The sequence below is a fragment of the Mesoplodon mirus genome (genome assembly GCF_964341445.2).
Source record: "Mesoplodon mirus genome assembly, chromosome: 8".
Lineage (NCBI taxonomy): Eukaryota > Metazoa > Chordata > Mammalia > Artiodactyla > Ziphiidae > Mesoplodon > Mesoplodon mirus.
Genome location: NC_138984.1, coordinates 77,772,607 through 77,793,181, shown reverse-complemented (window position 1 = coordinate 77,793,181; position 20,575 = coordinate 77,772,607). Strand labels below are relative to the sequence as shown.

General features: G+C 36.5%; 1 protein-coding gene across 5 annotated transcripts in view; it reads left to right on the top strand.

The window, feature by feature from the left end:
* The window catches only part of KCNH7 (potassium voltage-gated channel subfamily H member 7), a 461,513-nt gene that overhangs the window by 318,167 nt on the left and 122,771 nt on the right, over positions 1-20,575 (top strand). For all 5 annotated transcript variants that reach the window (XM_082629981.1, XM_082629984.1, XM_082629982.1 and 2 more), the window contains exon 4: positions 16,188-16,616. In XM_082629981.1, the coding sequence (XP_082486107.1) occupies positions 16,188-16,616 (429 nt within the window). The remainder of the gene's footprint in view (positions 1-16,187; positions 16,617-20,575) is intronic.

Sequence of the window (20,575 nt, the reverse complement as noted above, 5' to 3'; positions counted from 1 at the left end):
TTATTTGTCCAGTTTTTATTTTATGTTTTTGAGTTCCTAATTTATAATCTTATTTCATATCTCTAATTACTGGTTTAAATTTTTTTAATTTATTTCGGGATGTTATATATCTATTCTGTTTCATAATCAGATATTTAGCACACTTTCCTCTGCAAAGTATGTTTTTATCCCCATTTCCTGTTTTTCTCTTATGATATTTTTGTATGAATATTAGAGTATTCTTGTTTATAGCTATTCATGAAGGACTTTCCTGGACCATCACTAGCAAGAAATCTGGGGTGGGTGGGGCAAAGGGAATAAGTCTTGTTTGCATGCCTTTTAAATTTTTTCAGTTCCAAGTCTCATTCATATATAGCAAGGAGTTTGTAAATTTGGAGGGTTTGTGGGGAGGGGGGTTACTTGTTCTTTAAAATATATGGCAACGCCTGTTTTTGTTGTTTGCTTGTTTTTGTCTTCTGAATATTCTGTCCCCTCTTATATTAATAAGGGGACCTTATGTTTATCTGCTTCCTTATTTCCCAGCCTCCAAGGGACAATTCCACCTTTAAATATCCCTCCCCCTCTCCAAGATGTAGTGCTTTTCCAAGGCTGATATCTGGAGTCTTGTGCACTTTTCTAGCCACTTTCTATTGTCTCTCTAGTAACCAATGCTTTGTCCATTAAGGTCACAGAACTTCTCTCAGTATTTCTCACTCAGTGTTAAACTTCTTCTCCCAAGGGTAAACCCTATTTGATATGTGTTCCATTACTCTAAGGAGACTTCTGAACTCCCGCCCCACCACTTTTTCCACTTAGCTTCTGCCTGACTATTGCTGTGTACCCTTCTTAGCCAATTCTGCTGGTCTTCAGCATTTATTTCCCTGACTACATGTAAATTAAAGTTTGTAATGTCTCTTGCTCTAATTACTCTTTAGGTATAATTTATGGGTATTTTTATTTGCCTCCCTTATTGATCTCTGTGGTTTTTAGGAGGATCTATGAGCAAATGAAAATATAAGTTACTGTCATTGTCTGTGGGAAGCTGGAAGCCTTATCACAAAACTGTAGTATTTGCATAAAGAAATTGTTATACTATATGTAAATCAGATAGCAAAATATATGTAAAATATAAAACACAGTCCCAAAAACCTATGTTTTAAACTGAATTAATACTAAATCAAAGGTACTCCAGCTGAAAATTTCACTTAGGTACGTCTAAATGACAGTACAGTATCCTGTTAAGGCAATATTGGGACAAATATATTAGTGTAATATAATTCCAATATTTTGAATATTTTATTCTGAGCAATATCACACTTGGGAAAAACTCTCTAGTAAAACCACCAATCTGTCAGTCTCCCAGGTGACATGTTTAGAACAAAATTGAAGTACTATAAAAAACTATTGTAATACTAAAGACTTGTTCCTTTAAGTTGATGACTGTTTTTGATATCTTTATATTTTCTACTAACAAACTTAGTCATTACTGAATGGTTCCTGAGAGTATACCTTAGGTAATGTCAGCCTGTATTTTGGTAGTGAATGTCAATGAGATAATTTGCTTGGGGGAAGCCTAGTTTTGTTTCTTTATTGTCTTCAAAAAGTCTTCATTTTCCTCCCAAAATAGCTGTTTTTCATGGTCCATCAAGTTGGATGGGAGTAAAAAAGGAGTAGTGTATCAGCAATATGACAAAAAAAGTGGATTTAAAAAAAATAAAGTATTCATTTCAAACTGAAATACAAATGGAGAATTGAAACTTTGATTTCTTGAATGGAAGACAATCTATACAGTAGCCTTGAGGTATCATACATAATCTATGCAACTTTATACTAGGATTAAAATGGCATCTCTTTTGCAAGTCATAGCAAATTCAGTAGTTGGTTTCTTATTATGTGAACATGAATGGTTTCCCTACACTGCAGCTGTCACTCATGTAGGGAATCATTGGAGAGAGTACAAACATGCAGATAAAATTGTTTCCAGAGCATTACAAAAGGCCTATTATTTACAACCATTATATTGTTTTTTGTTTTTTGTTTTTTGTTTTTTTTTTTGTGGTACGTGGGCCTCTCACTGTTGTGGCCTCTCCCGTTGCGAAGCACAGGCTCCGGACGCGCAGGCTCAGCGGTCATAGCTCACGGGGCCAGCTGCTCCGCAGCATGTGGAATCTTCCCGGACCGGGGCACGAACCCGTGTCCCCTGCATCGGCAGGCGGACTCTCAACCACTGCGCCACCAGGGAAGCCCTATATTGGTTTTGATTATACCTCCTGTCATTATAAGCTTTAAATTTCTCTTTACTTGGTGTCAATTTTTGAGGATTTGATTGTTAAATCAAGCAGAAAAGTTAAAGAGAGACAAATTATATTTGGTAGCTTCTGATACTATCCAATTTCTACTTTGTATCATTTCTGATCTTTGGAAAGCTCCTTTTTTTTTCTTAAAGTATAGTTTTATTACCTGTGTGAAATAACCTGTTGGCTATTTCAAACATTGTTGCTCCATTGGTAGCCTCTAAAACAAATAACTCAATAAGGAAATAAAAGCAAATCAAATTTTGATACACCCTTTTTTGCAGAAACATCTCAACTTTCAAAAAGCTTAATTTCTTATCTAAATAAGGAGTATGTAAGTGTGTGTGTGTCTGCGGGGGTAGGCATGCCTTTGTGTTGGAATTTAAGTGAAAGTAATGGGGAGAGGCTACTGTTTGTTTGAGATGATGTGGATTTCTATATATTCAACTGCCTCTCCTGAAATGTAGACACAATAAGGGAAAAAATGTGAAGGAGCTATAAGAAACTTAGATGAAAAAGAAATGAAGTATTTAATTGAGAATATTAAGTAATAGAAAAGGAGTTAAGTACACAATAGAAAAGATGCATCATGAAAAGGCACTATGATCAATTGGCTGAGTAAATTCTGGAAACTTAGAGACTTGTATTGAATAAAAACGTGAATCAATTCTCAGTACAAATATCTAGTTTCTGGGTCAGGAACACAGCACAGCAAAAGTGAGCAGCTTTCTCTGGGAAGAACTCATTTTTCACAAATTTAATCTCTGTCGAAGATATAGGACTAGCCACAAATAGATGTCTTAAGTCCCCTGGAATGAAGCAAGTACAGGAGAGAGTATTATTCTGATAGGTCTATCAAATTAATATATACTGCACAATTGAGTTGATTAATTACTACATAATAAATATAAATACTAAATACAAGATATAATTAAACATTTTCTCACTGATGGTTTAAACTCTGCAATCTGAAAAGTGGAAATGATACTGAGTAGAAGAGAAAATTCTACTTTTACTACCAACTAAAAGGGGGCCACATCTAAAGGAACTAAGAGCAATGGGAAGATGTGTTCTCTTTTTTTCTGCTCTAATATCTGTTTCTATGAAATATTTGCACAACATGAAAGATAACCAAATTATGTGTCCTTGCTTACACTATTAATTTCAAAGTTAATTGTCAAGTGTGAGGTTTTTGTTTTCATTTTTTTTTTTTTTTTTTTTTTTTTTTTTTTTTTTTGCGGTACGCGGGCCTCTCACTGTTGTGGCCTCTCCCGTTGCGGAGCACAGGCTCCGGACGCGCAGGCTCAGCAGCCATGGCTCACGGGCCCAGCCACTCCGCGGCATGTGGGATCTTCCCGGACCGGGGCATGAACCCGCGTCCCCTGCATCGGCAGGCGGACTCTCAACCACTGCGCCACCAGGGAAGCCCTGTTTTCATTATTTTAAATAAAATATTTAAAAGTTTTATTTTACATTACTTACAAGTATGTTTAAGTCTTATATTTCTTCTATTTTATAGCAGAAATCTAGGATCGCCAGTCTGGTTCACACAGACACACATACACATTTTCATTTGTTAAAAATTTCTTTAAGGGGATTGGGGGGAAACTAAATTAAACAAAAAATTCCTGATTTAACAATATACAACCCAACAGAAAATTAATGCATTCTATGTTCTTATCATGTCTGAAAACCAGAGAGTCAGTTGAGCCACTATAAATGTTGACCTTAAGCTCATATCCCCAAACAAGTTTTAACTAATAACATTCACTCCTCTTATCAATTTAAAATAGTTTTCTGTTTAAGTCTACTTAATTTACTGTTTCCATCATGGTCAAAAAAATCCATGAAGTTTTCTCATTTTACTAAACTTGAAACATATCCCAACAAGAAAACAGGCCCAAGTTAAGTCTTTTTAGTCACAGAAAAATACTGAATTTTATCATTTATTAATTTATAAATGATTACGCTACAAGTCAAAATTATACATGAGATCCTAATTTTTTTAGGTACTTTTCATCTCTTTCCCTTAGCAAGTATTTCAAAACTTCACCAGGCTTTTCATGACTCTCATGTCAAATCCACCTCCTTTGTCAGACAAATCACCTCACCTTCCACACCTCAGAGCAAGGGGAGTTCTTGGGCAAGAAGTCCCTTAATCAGCCCACCCTCAACAAATATATCTCAACCCCTGGAGGCAAATCTTAACTGGGGTCCACATCTCCACTTGAAACCCATTCCCTCTGCCATTCCTTCCAAATCTGTCCTTACCAATGGCCCTCTCTCAGCTATGTTTTCTACTGACTCTTTTCCTTTTGCTCATGCTGCTGAGAATAGCCTGTACTTCAATAGATACATTCTGTTTACATCAAATAATATTTCCTCAAAGTTTCAATTAGTTAAATGTGTTGCCAACATTTAAAAATTGGAAGATTACACCTTAAATTACGATGTCTGGGGGATTCCCTGGCCATCCAGTGGTTAGGACTCTGGACTTTCACTGCCGTGAGCCTGGGTTCGATCCCGGGTTGGGGAACTAAGATCTTGCAGTTGCACGGCACAGCCAAAAAAAAAAAAAAAAAAAAAACTAGCTTATTTTGGAAAAAGATGAGTATGTGGCCACACATTTGCAATAAGCTGGAAGAGAATACTGACCACACCTTTAGATGGTATGTACTCCCCAGTTTGCCACAGTCCTCAACTCTCCTTATTGCTGTTCATACTTGGCTTTCTTCATTGTTGTCCCCTGACTCTTCTTAGAGGCATTTAGATTTTCCACACCTACTCATCATCTCCCTTATTTCCTTTCTTCCTCCGCCCTGCCCACTGTAATGAGCTTTCTATGTTGTGCTCTCCATGTTATCCTCTAAGTTGAAGATACTCTGCTAAATTCGATTCCCTTCTCTCAGTTCTTTTATGTTCCATGACACCACACTCCTTTGCTTCTTTTGATTTCTGTGACAGCTATTTTAGTACCATTTTCTTGTTCCTCTTAAACAAGAAACTCTTAAACACTGTTTGTTTATCCCCCAGAAGCTGCTCTTAGTATTATTCTCTTCTTAGTCATCTTCTCTGTACACCCTGCTTGGGCAAACTTATCTGTGACCTACAGGATAAAGGCTCCCTTTCAAATCAGTATCTCCAGACCACACCTGTCTCTAGACTTTTCCAACTACTTATAACTTCATATATCCAACTGCCCACTGGACATCTTTTTTTGGAAGATTTTAGCATTTCTGGAAGTTTAACATTTTCAAGCTAAGACTTGCCTTTCCATCCCAATTACCATCTACTCTATTCCGTCAAAAACTCTTGCTCTTCATATGTTGTGAATGGTGTCATCATCACAGCCACCCAAGCCAGAAACCTGGGCATCATGCTAAACTTCTCCTTCTCTCTAATCCTCTCTTTTCCCAACCGAAGAGTGATAAATTCTCTCAAGCACACCTCCTGAATATCTCTCTCATACAGCTCACTGTAATTACCTACTCAGGCCCTCAACACATCTGATGCAGTGATCTCAAAACTGGTATCTCTGCTTTCAGCTTCTTTTCCTCAGGCTTACATGTCCCACTACTGTGCATCAGATCATAATACTCCACTATTTATATTCTTTATAATGGGTCTCTATTGCCTAAAATTAGAAACCTCCAAAACCCTGTGCATTAAGCAAAAGACACATGTTATGGCCTCAGATACTTCCTTAGCCTCATCTCCCATCACAGTGTGCCCCCCAAGCCATCGCCGTCATATCCCATATTTCAGTGGTGGTTTTTTGAAACCACATACATTTTATACCACCTTGTGTGTATAACATAGTGTCCTCTCTACTAGACTGCCTCCGTTTCTCTAGCATACCTTCTCCAAAGGACCCTTTACCTGTGGGGAGTTCCTAATTCACCCAGATAGATTTTCCTGTTCTTGCCCTTGTGACATGATGATACCTCATACCTGTCTCTACTACCACACTGGCACATCCGTTTGCCTAGTAGACAAGAAACATAAATGACTAAAGAAGGCCAGGAATGAAAATAGAGAACAAGAGAGGTGAGAGCTGTGGAAAACTAAGGAAGCCTACCTGTTTAAAGTAGCCAGGAACACTTAAGCTCCAGTTCATAGGAGGGCTGTTGTGTTTTCTTCCATATCCCCAATATTTGGCAAATAGTGAGTACCCAATACATACGTGTAGAATGTATAAATTTATGAATGTTATTTTTATATTGAGTAATTAAGGTTTTTTTCCCTACTGAATGCATATTAGTCAGTGATTCTCCAAGAGTAAGACCGTCAGCTTCATTTTGTAGCATGTTTGAAGTGTAAGTCCTTGGGCCTTACAAACCAGAACACTGATTCAGAAACACAGAAATTCAGGGCTTCCCTGGTGGCGCAGTGGTTGAGAGTCCGCCTGCCGATGCAGGGGACACGGGTTCGTGCCCCGGTCCGCGAAGATCCCACGTGCCCCGGAGCGGCTGGGCCCGTGAGCCATGGCTGCTGAGCCTGCGTGTCCGGAGCCTGTGCTCTGCAACGGGAGAGGCCACAACAGTGAGAGGCCCGCGTACTGCAAAAAAACAAACAAACAAACAAAAAAACAAAAACAGAAATTCAGCAACCTGTGTTTTGACAAACCCTTCAGGTCATTCTGATACACATTGAAGTTTGAGAACTACTAGTCTAAGTTACTTAATGGTTAGATAAAACCATAAAGATAAATTTTAAGTGAAGCTAAAAGTAAAAATATAGTAAAATAAAGTTAAATTTCTATAACATCTTATTTTCACAGTTATTTTCAAAAGTGTACTTTTTCGTTTCATTTCATTAAGGTATTATAAAGGAGATTCCATTATCTTTGAAATGATTAAAATTATACTCTCCAAATCAAAAGAGGATTTTTACCTTTATGCTTACTAAAGTTTGAATTACTCTAAAAGCTTCAACTGAAGCAAAGTCTATACACAAAAATACAGTTGGTAATTTAGGCAATTATCTAGCTAATTTAAGCCACTAAAAATGCATTCATATGCTTTGGACTCAATATTTTGAATAATTGACACATAAAAAATATATTTGCCTGAATAGCTACCTTACTCCCTCAAATTTGTATTTCAGTGTTCAGACCTCAAGCTAAGGAACAAAAATATTTTCTGTATAGCTGGTTTATAAAAGGGCATTCACAATGTTTTTGCTATTCTCCATTGGAGCTGAAAGTCATTCTTTAAAGATGAAGAGCTGTGGTAGTAATACAGAGTTTCCCACTCAGCAAGCCTTACTATAGAAACAATCTATTATTCAGATGAGTTTAATTAACGGTTTTACAACATAACTAATGTCTACTATTATCATGTGTTTGGAAGTTTCCTCTTTTTAAAGATTAAATTTCCTGTAAAAAAAGGAACCATGACATGGTTGCTAAAAGAAATCTGAGAAAAGTTCAGTCATAAGTTGCAAGCAACTTTATACCATGTTTCCTGCCTAGGATTTGGGCAAAATACGTACTTCTAATATTAAGAAAATTACTCATAGTTGAAAAAATATGCTTTATCCTTTCATTAGCAATGAATGTTAATGATGGCCTAAATCAGTATGTCCACATCAGAGACCCAGTGTGCATACCATTTGGAAGAATTTGTTACCTAGCAACACCAAAATCAGGGACAGTCCCTATTCATACAGCATGTGGGTAACTGGCGTCTGTTCCATTTGTGTTTGGAACACTCCATCAAAAGAGTCCCTGTCGATGTAATAACTACATGGTCATCTTGGGTCAATCTAGGTAAAGTTGTTACTACTTTCACACAACATGAGTGGACTCTTTAACTTGGCATTTGGAAAAGAAAGAATTCTATAAAACAGAAACAAAATAGCAGTATGGTAAATTATACATTGATTTATTAAGCTGTTATCACATAGAAATGGAAATGAATTAGCTATATATAACACTGATGTGTTTGCTTTAATTTCCAATGCCTCCTCGTGGACAGATTTTAACCTTGGGTGGCAAAAGCAGTCCACCAGCCTGTCCTATTTTCTGCCCTATCTCCCTTATTCTAAACCTGTGTTTTCTGCTTCTTTGCTCTCATGATGACCCAGCTAGGTTGGAAGCAGTGTCTCTCAGACATCATCAACATTTGTGAACTTGTTCCAGAAGTTCTCTGCTGCTGCTACAGCTCCTATGATTACTCTCACTCCTGCTACAGCAGTAACTTCTGATCTCCACACGTGTCCTGCGCTACTGGGTCAGGACTCACATTGCTTCAAGATTTCTATTTGGTCTTATACTTACTGCCTTATTGTAAGATGTTGCTTTTTCTTTGGTATCTCTCACCCTAGGAAATGTCCAAGGAGTCTTAGTCTTTCAAGGCCTTACTGACCACATCTGCTCTTTTAAAGGGTCCCAAATTTAGCTACAGGTTTACCAGGTCTATGGACTCCCTGGTGACCTTTTGTTGTCACTAACACCAGGACCACACTGGCTGCACTGCCCCATGTGTCAACCACTAATCAGGTTAGCCAGGTCAGTACTGAGTTCACACTGAATTATTTTTTTCCCCAGTCTAACAGCTAACTACTGCCTTCTTTGACAATATTACGGGTTGCTCTAGCAGCCCATGGGCATCATCATATACTCCTAACACATTAGTAAGAAAGACATCTCCTTGCTGGGTGGCTCTGTGGAAATTTCTTTCTAAAAAGAAAAGTCAGATGTGTCAATTATTTTCCCTGTTTCTCCAATGAAATTTGATCTGCTGCTCTCTCTGACTCAGAGATTAAAGTTATATTTCTCTGCACATCCAGAGCTATTTGGCTGGAGAAAAGTCCCACAGTGATTTTAAGGCTTCCAGTTTAAATGTCAGACTTGTGAATACCCTGATTATAGAAACATACATTGATATTAATTCATGAATTCTTACTTTGCCTGATAGTAGACATATTCAGATCATAATTTTTTTTCAGCCTTCCCCATCTGTACCATAGGCACTGTGCCTCAGACACCTTCCTCAGGGGGGGGACAGCTGCTGGAAATTGGTCACTTCCGGACACAGCTCCACCCCTTATTGGAAGCTGTAGTCAAAGGCGAGGAACTGCCTTACCCAAGGTCATGGCCCTTCCCATGAGGTAGCTGTAGTCAGTGACTGACTGCAACAGGGAGATAAAAACCAGATACACTAACTTCATTTTGGCATAATTCTGAAAGGCTACCCCAGCTCCACATCTCCCAGGAGAACTGACTGAAGCTTTAGCTACATTTTCATATCAGTTTTACCTGCTCTTATCAATCCTGCCTTCCTCTTTTCCTTATAGGCATATCTCCTGAAAACGCTTCCCCAAAACCCTTTTGCACAGTCTGTTTTCAGGGATCCAATAAAGATACCTCCCAGCAACCCTAATCCTTTGTGAGGGGAAATATCTCTGCTCGTAGCCTTCACAACTTCCCCCCGCCAAATACACGCACATATGTCCTCTCCTTACCCCACTCTATTCTCTGATTTGCATGACTGCTGGAACTAAAATTTTTCTCTGCTTTTCAGTTTATAATTCAGCTAAGCAGAACCAAGCAAGAGTAAGATGCTTCTAATTTATATTTAACTGGATTTTAGTAGTAAAATTATTAAGTAGTCAAAGTTCTAAGAGTTTGTAGAAATGATGAGAAATTAAACCAAGGGAATGATTGGGAATTTGTAATTGTGAGAAAATTAAGTGATTGGGAATATATGGAGAACTTTTCAGATATAGTTGGTTTTCTGCAAGAAATATTACTGTTTCTAATATCCCTAGGTATATTCTTAAGTTAGAAAATTGTTTCATGTCAAAATTAGCATAATAGTTTTCTTCCAAACTCTAGTAGATAAGAATCAGCTCTCAGAGGAGAGAAAGAGAGAGGGAGAGAGACAGAGACAGAGACAGAGAAAGACAGAGAAATAATTCAGATTGATGAGGTTTTCTCAATTTAGAAAAGTTGGTAAAACCATTTTCTAAAGTCCCATTCCCACAGGACATAGGGGTAGAAATGTAGTTGTGATCATTATAATTTTGTGTGAACTGTGATTAGTATAAATATACATGCAAAGAAACTCAAAACTGGAAGGAATATTAAGAGTCAACTAATCCTAGGGAATTCTAGGGGAGGTTAATGGAGGGGTTTTGGTTGGAGGAGAAGGATTTTGTTATTCGACCTCTGAGATCTTAAAAAAAAAGTGTGTATGCATTTATCTGCATTATTTAGAGGAGAGAGTTATGGTTCTCATTAGATTCTCTTGTGGATATTTAAGGACCAAAAAAACACCAAGTTTGTGGTAAAACTGAAATTAAATCAAGGAAACTGCTATTTTATTTTGATTTTACCTTGATTTCCTATTTGACCTTGGGCCAAGTATCTAACATTTATTCATATATAGATTGAAGTCATAATTACAGGCTTTCTGAAGAGAAAGACACTGGGAATATCTGTGTGCCTTCTTGGTTGAGAGGTAGGTAAAAAGCTCTTAGTTAAATGTAACACAGCATGTATGAAGATGCAGCTTCCACATTTATTTTCAGCAGCTTCACAGAAGTGACATATCCTGAGAAAGACATTGTAGTGGTAGTTAATTATAAATTCATGTATGTTAGAAACTATCTCTCTCAAGTGAAAAATGGTGCATTTAAACAAAACTATGTTCGTGTAAGTAGTTTATCAATACTTATAGTTATCTTGGGGAATGTGTTAAAAATATGCAAAACACCCCTAATTCTGTTATTATTATTTCAGATTTATTGAACATTTTAGTAGCTAATAGGCTAAATAGCATCTCTTTTAGTTATTCAAGTTAGAAAGCAAATATACTAAAATATGGAGACAACTTACAAGGGTGTTTTTTTAATGTTAAGAATCATAACAGGATTATACTCATCTAAGTTTTATATTTCATGCCTGAAAGTGCTAACGAGCAAAATTCTCAATGTGTATTCTTTCCAGATGAACTGCGGTTAGACAACTAAATCTGTAATGCAATATAACATGGTCGTATTAACCTAGTGATGCAGAAAGACCATCTGTACCACCTTGGATATGACTAAACTGTAGGAGCAAACTAAATGCCTTGTGCAGTCATTAATTTAAGAAAGGCAGTGAATTATTTTTAAAGGAGGAGGGTAATAACAGCTGAAAAATGAATAAGAGTAGGCATTGACCTCAGTGAATTGTAATAAGCTTGCAGAATTATTTGTAAACTGCTTTATAACTCAATTCCTAGTGCATTACAAACTAATCAAGTGACTTTGATGCAGTTCACTGATTTTTAACTTGGCAATTTACTTGAGCATATAAAAGTTGTTAGTAGAATTAGGTAAGAATGCTTGCAAAATAGATATTGTGATGCACCATTATTTAATTGTATATGCACAAAATGGTTACTCTCATCTACTAATTAATCCAGAATTTAATGCTGAACATACTTGGAGTTTGTGCACTGTGTCATGTCTTTTATCAGAACAATAAATTCTATTTCAATTATATTTACCACTGTTAACTACTAGCACACAAATGAAAGCTTATAGTAAGAACTTAGCCTGCTTAATTCTAAAATTTTCTGTCATAGGTATTTTACATAAAATTCACTAGATGATGAGGAGTTTGAAAACACTTTTGTTTATGCTCTAGAATCAGAATGGTAACAATTAATAACCTCGGAAAAAAAGGTGAAAATTAACAGTGTGTTGTATCAGGTATATAGGGCATGGTATAAAGTTTACCATTTCCATCAGCTACTGGGTTCTACTCAATTAATCATTTTTGGTAAATATGAGTAAACATAATTCCAGGAGACTAAGATTCTCTGGTTAAGTTGGTCAGAGCAATTAAATATTTCAGTTTTTCCACAGTCAAAATTGAAGGACATTATCAGTTTAGAATCTGCTAGTGGAAATTCATTTACAGTGCTCAGACATTCTGTTAGAACTGGGATTTGGTGAGCAAAATAGGGGCTCTTCCTACAGTCCACTAGGGGAGAGAAATGTTAATCAGAAAATCGACAAGTGTATAACCATGAGCTGTTATGAAATTTATGAAGGGAATGCTAATATATTTCAGAAGGAAGGAAAAGCTACCCATGGGAAATGACTTTGGAGCTAAAACCTAAAGGATGTTATTATAGAGTATGTATAACTGAATCACTCCACTGTACACCTGAAACTAACACAACACTATTAATCTACTACACTCCAATATAAAATAAAATTTTTTTTAAAAAGAAATGCAGGGCTTCCCTGGTGGTGCAGTGGTTGAGAGTCCGCCTGCCGATACAGGGGACACGGGTTCGTACCCCGGTCCGGGAAGATGCCACATGCCGCGGAGCGGCTAGGCCCATGAGCCATGGCCGCTGAGCCTGCGCGTCCGGAGCCTGTGCTCCGCAACGAGAGAGGCCACAACAGTGAGAAGCCCGCGTACCACAAAATAAAAAAAGAAAAAAGAAAAAGAAATGCAACAGATTTCCGTAAAACAAAACAAAAAACCCTAAAGGATGTACTAAGTAAGAAGAGTAAAAATTATCAAACACAAGGAAACCCTGAATCTGTAAGAAGCACAGGCCTCTGGAGGAATTAAAAAGTTCATATGGCTGGATTCTAGAGAGCAAGGAGGAAAAATTAAGCTGCAGATAGTGTGGCTAGTGTTATCTTCATGCCTAAAGCAGGAAGTTACTGGGAGTAGTAAAAGGTTAAATAATAGCTAACATGATCAGAAGTTAGTATTTTTTAAAGGACAGACAATATGATTCAAATGTGGAAAATGATTAGCATCTTATTGCAAGAAATCAGGTGAACTGTGATTTCTTATCTCCACAAAGTGAGAGCAGTGGAGATAAGAGAAGTGAAAACACTAAAAAGATATTCAGGAGGTGAAATGAACACAATTAGTGGGTTAATTGGATTCAGGGGATAGAGGTGAGAGAGAAGAGAGAGAATAGCCAGCAAGTCTCAGGCTTATACAACTAGATGGACTGTGATGCCATTCACTGAAAAAAAAGGGGCTGGGCTTTGAGGGATAGATTATGAGATTGGATTTGCTACAGGATTTTGAGGTGTCTTTAAGACTTCTAAGAGAAGATGTTGATGAAGCCATTAAAAATGCAGGTTTGTCAACATCTTTACTCATTAGAGAAATGCAAATCAAAACTACAATGAGATATCATCTCACACCAGTCAGAATGGCCATCATCAAAAAATCTAGAAACAATAAATGCTGGAGAGGGTGTGGAAAAAAGGGAACACTCTTGCACTGCTGGTGGGAATGTGAATTGGTACAGCCACTATGGAGAACGGTATGGAGGTTCCTTAAAAAACTACAAATAGAACTACCATATGACCCAGCAATCCCACTACTGGGCATATACTCTGAGAAAACCATAATTCAAAAAGAGACATGTACCAAAATGTTCATTGCAGCACTATTTACAATAGCCCAGAGATGGGAACAACCTAAGTGTCCATCATCGGATGAATGGGTAAAGAAGATGTGGCACATATATACAATGGAATATTACTCAGCCATAAAAAGAAATGAAATTGAGCTATTTGTAATGAGGTGGATGGACCTAGAGTCTGTCATACAGAGTGAAGTAAGTCAGAAAGAGAAAGACAAATACTGTATGCTGACACATATATATGGAATTTAAGAAAAAAAATGTCATGAAGAACATAGGGGTAAGACAGGAATAAATACACAAACCTACTAGAGAATGGACTTGAGGATATGGGGAGGGGGAAGGGTAAGCTGTGACAAAGTGAAAGAGCAGCATGGACATATATACACTACCAAACGTAAGGTAGATAGCTAGTGGGAAGCAGCCGCATAGCACAGGGAGATCAGCTCGGTGCTTTGTGACCGCCTGGAGGGGTGGGATAGGGAGGGTGGGAGGGAGACGCAAAAGGGAGGGGATATGGGAACATATGTATATGTATAACTGATTAAATTTGTTTTAAAGAAAAAAAATGCAGGTTTGGAGCTAAGAGAATAAGTCTAGGTTTGAGTTATAGATTTATGAGTCTTTGGGCTAAAGATGCAATTGAAAATATGTGTGTAGATAAGACCATCTGCTAGAAGAGTACACTCAAATATAATGCAGAAAATTTCATAAGTTTTGAGAGTGTTCTTCCATGTTTTAAAACAATCCTCAGTGTATTGAGAAAAAGTTCATAGTAAATATATTAAAGATAATGGTGCCCATGACATTTAAAGAATATAAGGAGGTAGATAATATTGTAGCCCAGATAGATCAGCTGACTGACTCGAAGGGCAACATGTGATTGTAAAGCCATGGGGTGATGTGGACCTAGGCTACTGTAGAACAGAAACAAAAATTAGAATTGGCATTTTCTTGTAGACAGTACTTAGAAAAGCTTTGAATTATGCAGTATTTTTTGAATGCTTTCTCTTATCTTTTCATTTCTTCTAAGGGTAGAAGTTTTACCTTTTTATTTTTTTAATTTATAAAAGAATGCATGCTCAATGAAACAAACAATAAAGATATATAAAGAGGAATGCAATACATTATACTGAGCCAGTCAACATTAAAACTGTGGAGTATGTTCTTCCACATCTTTCTCTACTGCCAAGCAACTTATATGGGCAAATATAAGGTTTTATTATTTTTAATGAAATAATATCACCATAAGCACATTAAGCTGAAACTTTCCTTTTCACATAAAACTGTATTTGAATAACCTTCTAATCAAAACATTTACATATTATTGTTTTTTAAGGAACATCATAAGATTCCAAAGTATAAAAATGCCACATTTATTCAACTATTCTCCTTCTAGTGGATATTAAGATTGTATCTAGTTTTTGTGCCTTTGTACAGTAATATCCTATAGATGAGATTGCTGAGTCAAGTGAAAAGTGTATTTTTTCACTTTAATAGATATTGTAGGATGACTTTCCAAAGAATTTGTAACAATTTGCAATTCTACCAGCAAAGCGTCAAAATGCTCGTCAGCTTTCTTTGCCAGCACCAGATGTTATGTTTCTTTTTTTCATTTACTGCTAAATTGAAGAGTGGAAAATGATATTATCTTGTCTTAATTTGCATTTTTTACTACCAGTAAGTTTATTAGCTAATATTTTCATTTTTAATATCTACCTTTTAATGTTTATACTTAGTTGCACTTCTAAGCATCAACCTCTCTGAGATATGTTTAACATTCCGTGCCATATTCTTAGACACTGGAACAAAAAAAAAAAATCAGGAGAAAGAAATTCTTATGTGTACATCTCTCTCTGAAACCAAAAGCTTTTCAAGAATCCCAAACAGAATGAGGACATATGTAATTGACCCCACTCTTCCCATCCACACTTGACTAGCAATATTATCCAATACAAACCTTCTAGGTATGTCAGGCCAACACCTTATCCCCCCTTATTCCCTTTCCTCCACTTCCAATACAATTACATCCCCCTCTACCTCCACCCCGACATAATATAATATAATATAATATAATATAATATAATATAATATAATAATCTTTCCTGTATCTGGCCCTTTTATACAAAGTATCCATTCCCTTCTTTCCTTTCTAAACTGTGCTCCAACCTTCAGTTTTGCTTTTAAAAAATGGATGCATAGTGAATATTTTTTTTTCAGTTTATTAAAAAAAAAAACCTTGCATCATCCAAATAATGCTTTTATTTAGTTGGAGTATATCTAACCATCAGAACCATGGTAAAATTATTTCACTATTTTCTTACAGCTTATATGATAATTCATATTGGTCCCAGAGAAGTTTTCTACAATATACCTCATTCCGACTGTAAAATGACTTAAGTATTAATTAATACTTTTTTACACAGTATTTAAATATGAGTCAACAAGGTTCGTTTGTTTGTTTTAAGCGATATATCCTTTGTCTTGTAACAGTGTTCTTTCCTCTCTGTATTTGTAGGGAAACTTTTTGGGTTCAAGTTCCCTGGTCTGAGAGTTCTCACTTACAGAAAGCAATCTTTACCACAAGAAGATCCCGATGTGGTAGTGATCGATTCATCTAAGCACAGCGATGATTCCGTAGCCATGAAGCACTTTAAGTCTCCTACTAAAGAAAGCTGCAGCCCCTCGGAAGCAGATGATACAAAAGCCTTGATACAGCCCAGCAAATGTTCCCCCTTGGTGAATATATCCGGACCTCTTGACCATTCCTCTCCCAAAAGGCAATGGGACCGACTCTATCCTGACATGCTGCAGTCAAGCTCCCAGCTGACTCATTCCAGATCAAAGGAAAGCATTTGTAGTATACGGAGGGCTTCATCGGTTCAGGATATAGAAGGATTCAGTGTCCACCCCAAGAACATATTTAGAGACCGACATGCCAGTGAAGGTATGTTTGTATTTTTTAAATATGGAGACATATGTTACAGGGTAGAGAAAGGTATTTCTTATCGTGTTTGATTTTGACATTAATCCTTATACCTTTGGAGAAGAAATGTGAGTAGAGTCTATTAGAAATAGGAGTTCTACATTCAGAGTTGTTACTGATTTCCTCTTTGAGCCCTAGTGAATAATTTGGTTTCTTCTGGTTTCTTCATCCTTTTCTGAGATAGAACGATAACTATTATCTGCTTCCTTTATGGAGTGTTAATTAACTAATGCTTAATATAAGACCTGTTTAGGTGATGACACTATCATCTCAAGCATGATTAATTGTGCTGCATTTAGTAACTAGTCAAGACCTGGGCAAAAAAGAGTAGTGTGTTGTCACAGAACTATTTTATTGACCAACTCTCTCTAAAGGAAGAGGTGTATGAAATGTGATATACTGAGTGATCAGAAAGCTATATACTAATTGGGAGCAGGGAAAGGATAGGTAGGAGGAAGGGGCTCAACCAAAAACAACTTGACATGCAAAGTCAAAATTCATTTATTTCTCTCTGCCCACTTCAAGGTCAGATTCATGTATTAGCCAGTAGTGAAAGTAGGGATGCCTTAAAAGGCAATGCTAAAAGCAATCCATCATTAACAGGATGATGGATAACATTTGTTGGATATTTACATGCATGAGGCAATGTAAGTGCTTGATACACATTGATTCTCATATAATTCTCATAACAACAACCCTATGAGTTAGGATCTATTATTAAGCCCATTTTATAGATGAGGAAACTAAGGCTTAGATATTTAAATAAATAATTGGTCCAAGGTTATAGAATGTCAGAGCTGGTCTTCAAACCCAGGACTGGTCTCCAGAATCCACAATCCATCCATGCAATGCTTTTCTTCCTTCACTCCTGCTCTATGAAACTTTGCTGAAAGGGTCTGTTGAGTCATTGAATCTTCTCTGGGGAGGTCCAGATTCAGGGTACCCATTGCATGGATACATTAGTTTCACTTTTCTACAGATTTGGGTTCTTGAGAGGTCCATTGTCCTTTCTGTGGTATTTATTCCTTTGAGAGCCCATCATCATCCATGCTGCCACTATTTTTCTTTTTAAAACATATATCTGATCACGGGGCTCCTTAGTGTAGGGTACTTGACACTTTTCCAGCTCCCCACAGTTAGTTTTCAAGCCTCATTTCTAGACCCTGCAAGATTTCCTCCCCTACTATATACTCAATTCTAAACCTGCACAAAACTAATTGCCTTTCCCAAAAATATATCATGCATTTTCATGCTTCATTTCTTTGTTCTTCTGGGAATACTCTTCCTCACTTTGTGCCTCCTCACACCACTACTCATAGTCATAAGGACCCATTTCTCCTTTCCAAACCAGAAGAATTAAATGGTTTCACACCTGAGTGTGCAAGGCAGTGTTTACAAATATCATAGCATTTCTTACATTCTACATTTATTCCACATTATATGTCTTACATTCCTATTAGATATACAAACAAATAATGATGTTGCTGAGAGCTTCTCTAGCACAGGAGTTCTGGCATAGTTGGCTCCATGGCCTTGGTCTCCAGCACAGTTGCCTATTTCATGGAAGGAACTCAGTAAGCCTTGATGTGACATTGAGAGGATCATGCTCATGAACTACACCATCAGGAAATAATGAGTTATCTGTTCCATAGTACTCTGAAATTTAAACCAGTTTTAGGATTGAATCATGTGGGGATCTTTATTTAAAGGGTGCAGTGAAGTAGAGAAGGCAGAAGAGGTGAAAGAAAATGAGTTGGCAGGAAAAACTTTAAAGAGAGAAATATCAATGTCAAAGAAACAAAAAAAGTTTTCTGTGAGGTAGATTTGATGTGGTACAAGAGCAATTAGCACATCCACTTTAATCTCTAGTCCAAAGAAAGTCAAAGGGAAAAGGAAAATAAAATCAAGGACAATTTCCAAACTGGATCATTGTGTAAGGCTCTACAGCGTCTAGTCACAGCATGCTCACTCTCTCCTGACTAAATGAAATCTCTGAAATTTGATCTTTGAGCAATGGATCTTATGGCCGAGCAGTAAATCCAATATGATAATTCAAATGACCAGCATATATTTTTGTTCATTAGTCCAATTTGTGTAGTCATCTTTAGGAAGCATACTGACTTTTCAGAGACTGGCCTTATTGCCTAGAACCTGAGTTACAGTGTAATAACATTCAGAAACAATATTAAATGATACATATTCAGTGCATGGTACAGACTTTTAGCTTGTGTTTTGACAGTGGTGCTGAGTAGGTTAGGTCAGATTTCATGATTTAACTTTATTGTTTTCAATCTTATATGGTCTCCATTTAGCACACAGTTACTGATACAATTATGGGAGAGGATGTGTTAATATTTTGGGCTTCTCGGTACAGGTTCTATTCAGGGACGCTCAGTGTTGAGATCATCCTCAATTTTCTTCTCCCACCCAAGCTATGTTATTTTCAAAAGACTGTATCACTTGCTTGCAGATGCTAATGTCAATGTCTGACTACCAACAGATAACTTCAGAGGGTATTTTGTACTTCAATTTTAGCTACAAAATCATTCATTAGCATAGGCGAACCTATACTTCCTAAAGCTTTATAAATTAATATACTCTAGAAACTGAGCCACTGATAAGGGAAGATGGAAAACGTTTAAACCTGATTTTAATTTTATGAATTCATGTAGCTCTTTAATAAGTTAAATCCCACATGCACCAGATTTTGAATTCAGATTGTTGTCTCTTCACTCAAGAAGAAAAATCCCCTCCTATATAGGCTATCTTTATAGAACTTTAAATAATTTGCAAATATATCAGTGCATAATATTTTACATTATCTTTTTATTTAATCTATATTATCAAATACCTTAAAACCATATTTCTCAAATCATTTGTGGTGAAGGACCAGAATTCTTTTTTCTTATCCATCACATACCAATATATTTGTAAATACAGTAAAAATACCCTACAAGAAAATGAAATTTTAAAAAATAGACATACAAAATATAAACCCCAATTGTTGTATTATTAAATTGAACAGACGTAAACTTAGTCTGTCAAACCGCTACAAGACTCTTACTGCTTACTCTAACGTCTGCACTTACAGCGTCAATTTCTGCACTTACAGTGTCAACAAGCAGATCTCAGCTAGCACCAGTACACAGACCACATGCTCTGCCTCAGAATGTCAAAGCAGCATTAACTATATAATGTAACTTTGGGGCAGTTGGTTTTTTGGAAACTGCAACTCTTTACATGTAATTTCCAGGTTGATGAATAGAATTATAATATTTAACTACTTGCTTGCAAGCAGTTATTTCTTTACTAATGATTGTTGGCCTAGCTTCTGATGGAGATAATTAATTCTATGTAACCGAGGTCTCTTCCATTAACCCTATTTGTTTGTTATGGTCCCTCAAAGAGAGCAGAGCATTGACATGTAAGGTCACAATTTTATTTGTGCATCTCTATGTGAGGTAGTGTCTATGCTAGCAATTCAGTACACTGTATTATTGAAATTGCTTCAATTGTAAGATTTGAAACAATTATTATATATCCCAAGATTTTAAATATGAACAGCATTAGCATAAATATCAACAAATGTGGAACCGATTTTTCAAATTTTGGATATATTTGAATGATTTTAACATGACTTCATTTACAGTAAGCTTGTTTGTTTCAAAACTAGTAATGAATATTTTTTTAGTAGCATATATGCAACAAAGAGTCAGAATGCTAATCTCAGAATAAATCTGAAAACACTCCATTCTGAGATTTGACAACAAATCCATTATAATATAAACAAATTTCCTAAATTTTCTAGGTATTACACTGAGTGCATTGTGGACAACATAAATTTTTAAAGCTCACATTACCTTTAAATAGTCAAATCTTTCACTGATTTCTTAGAATTATTTTTGCCTAAGAATGGTTCT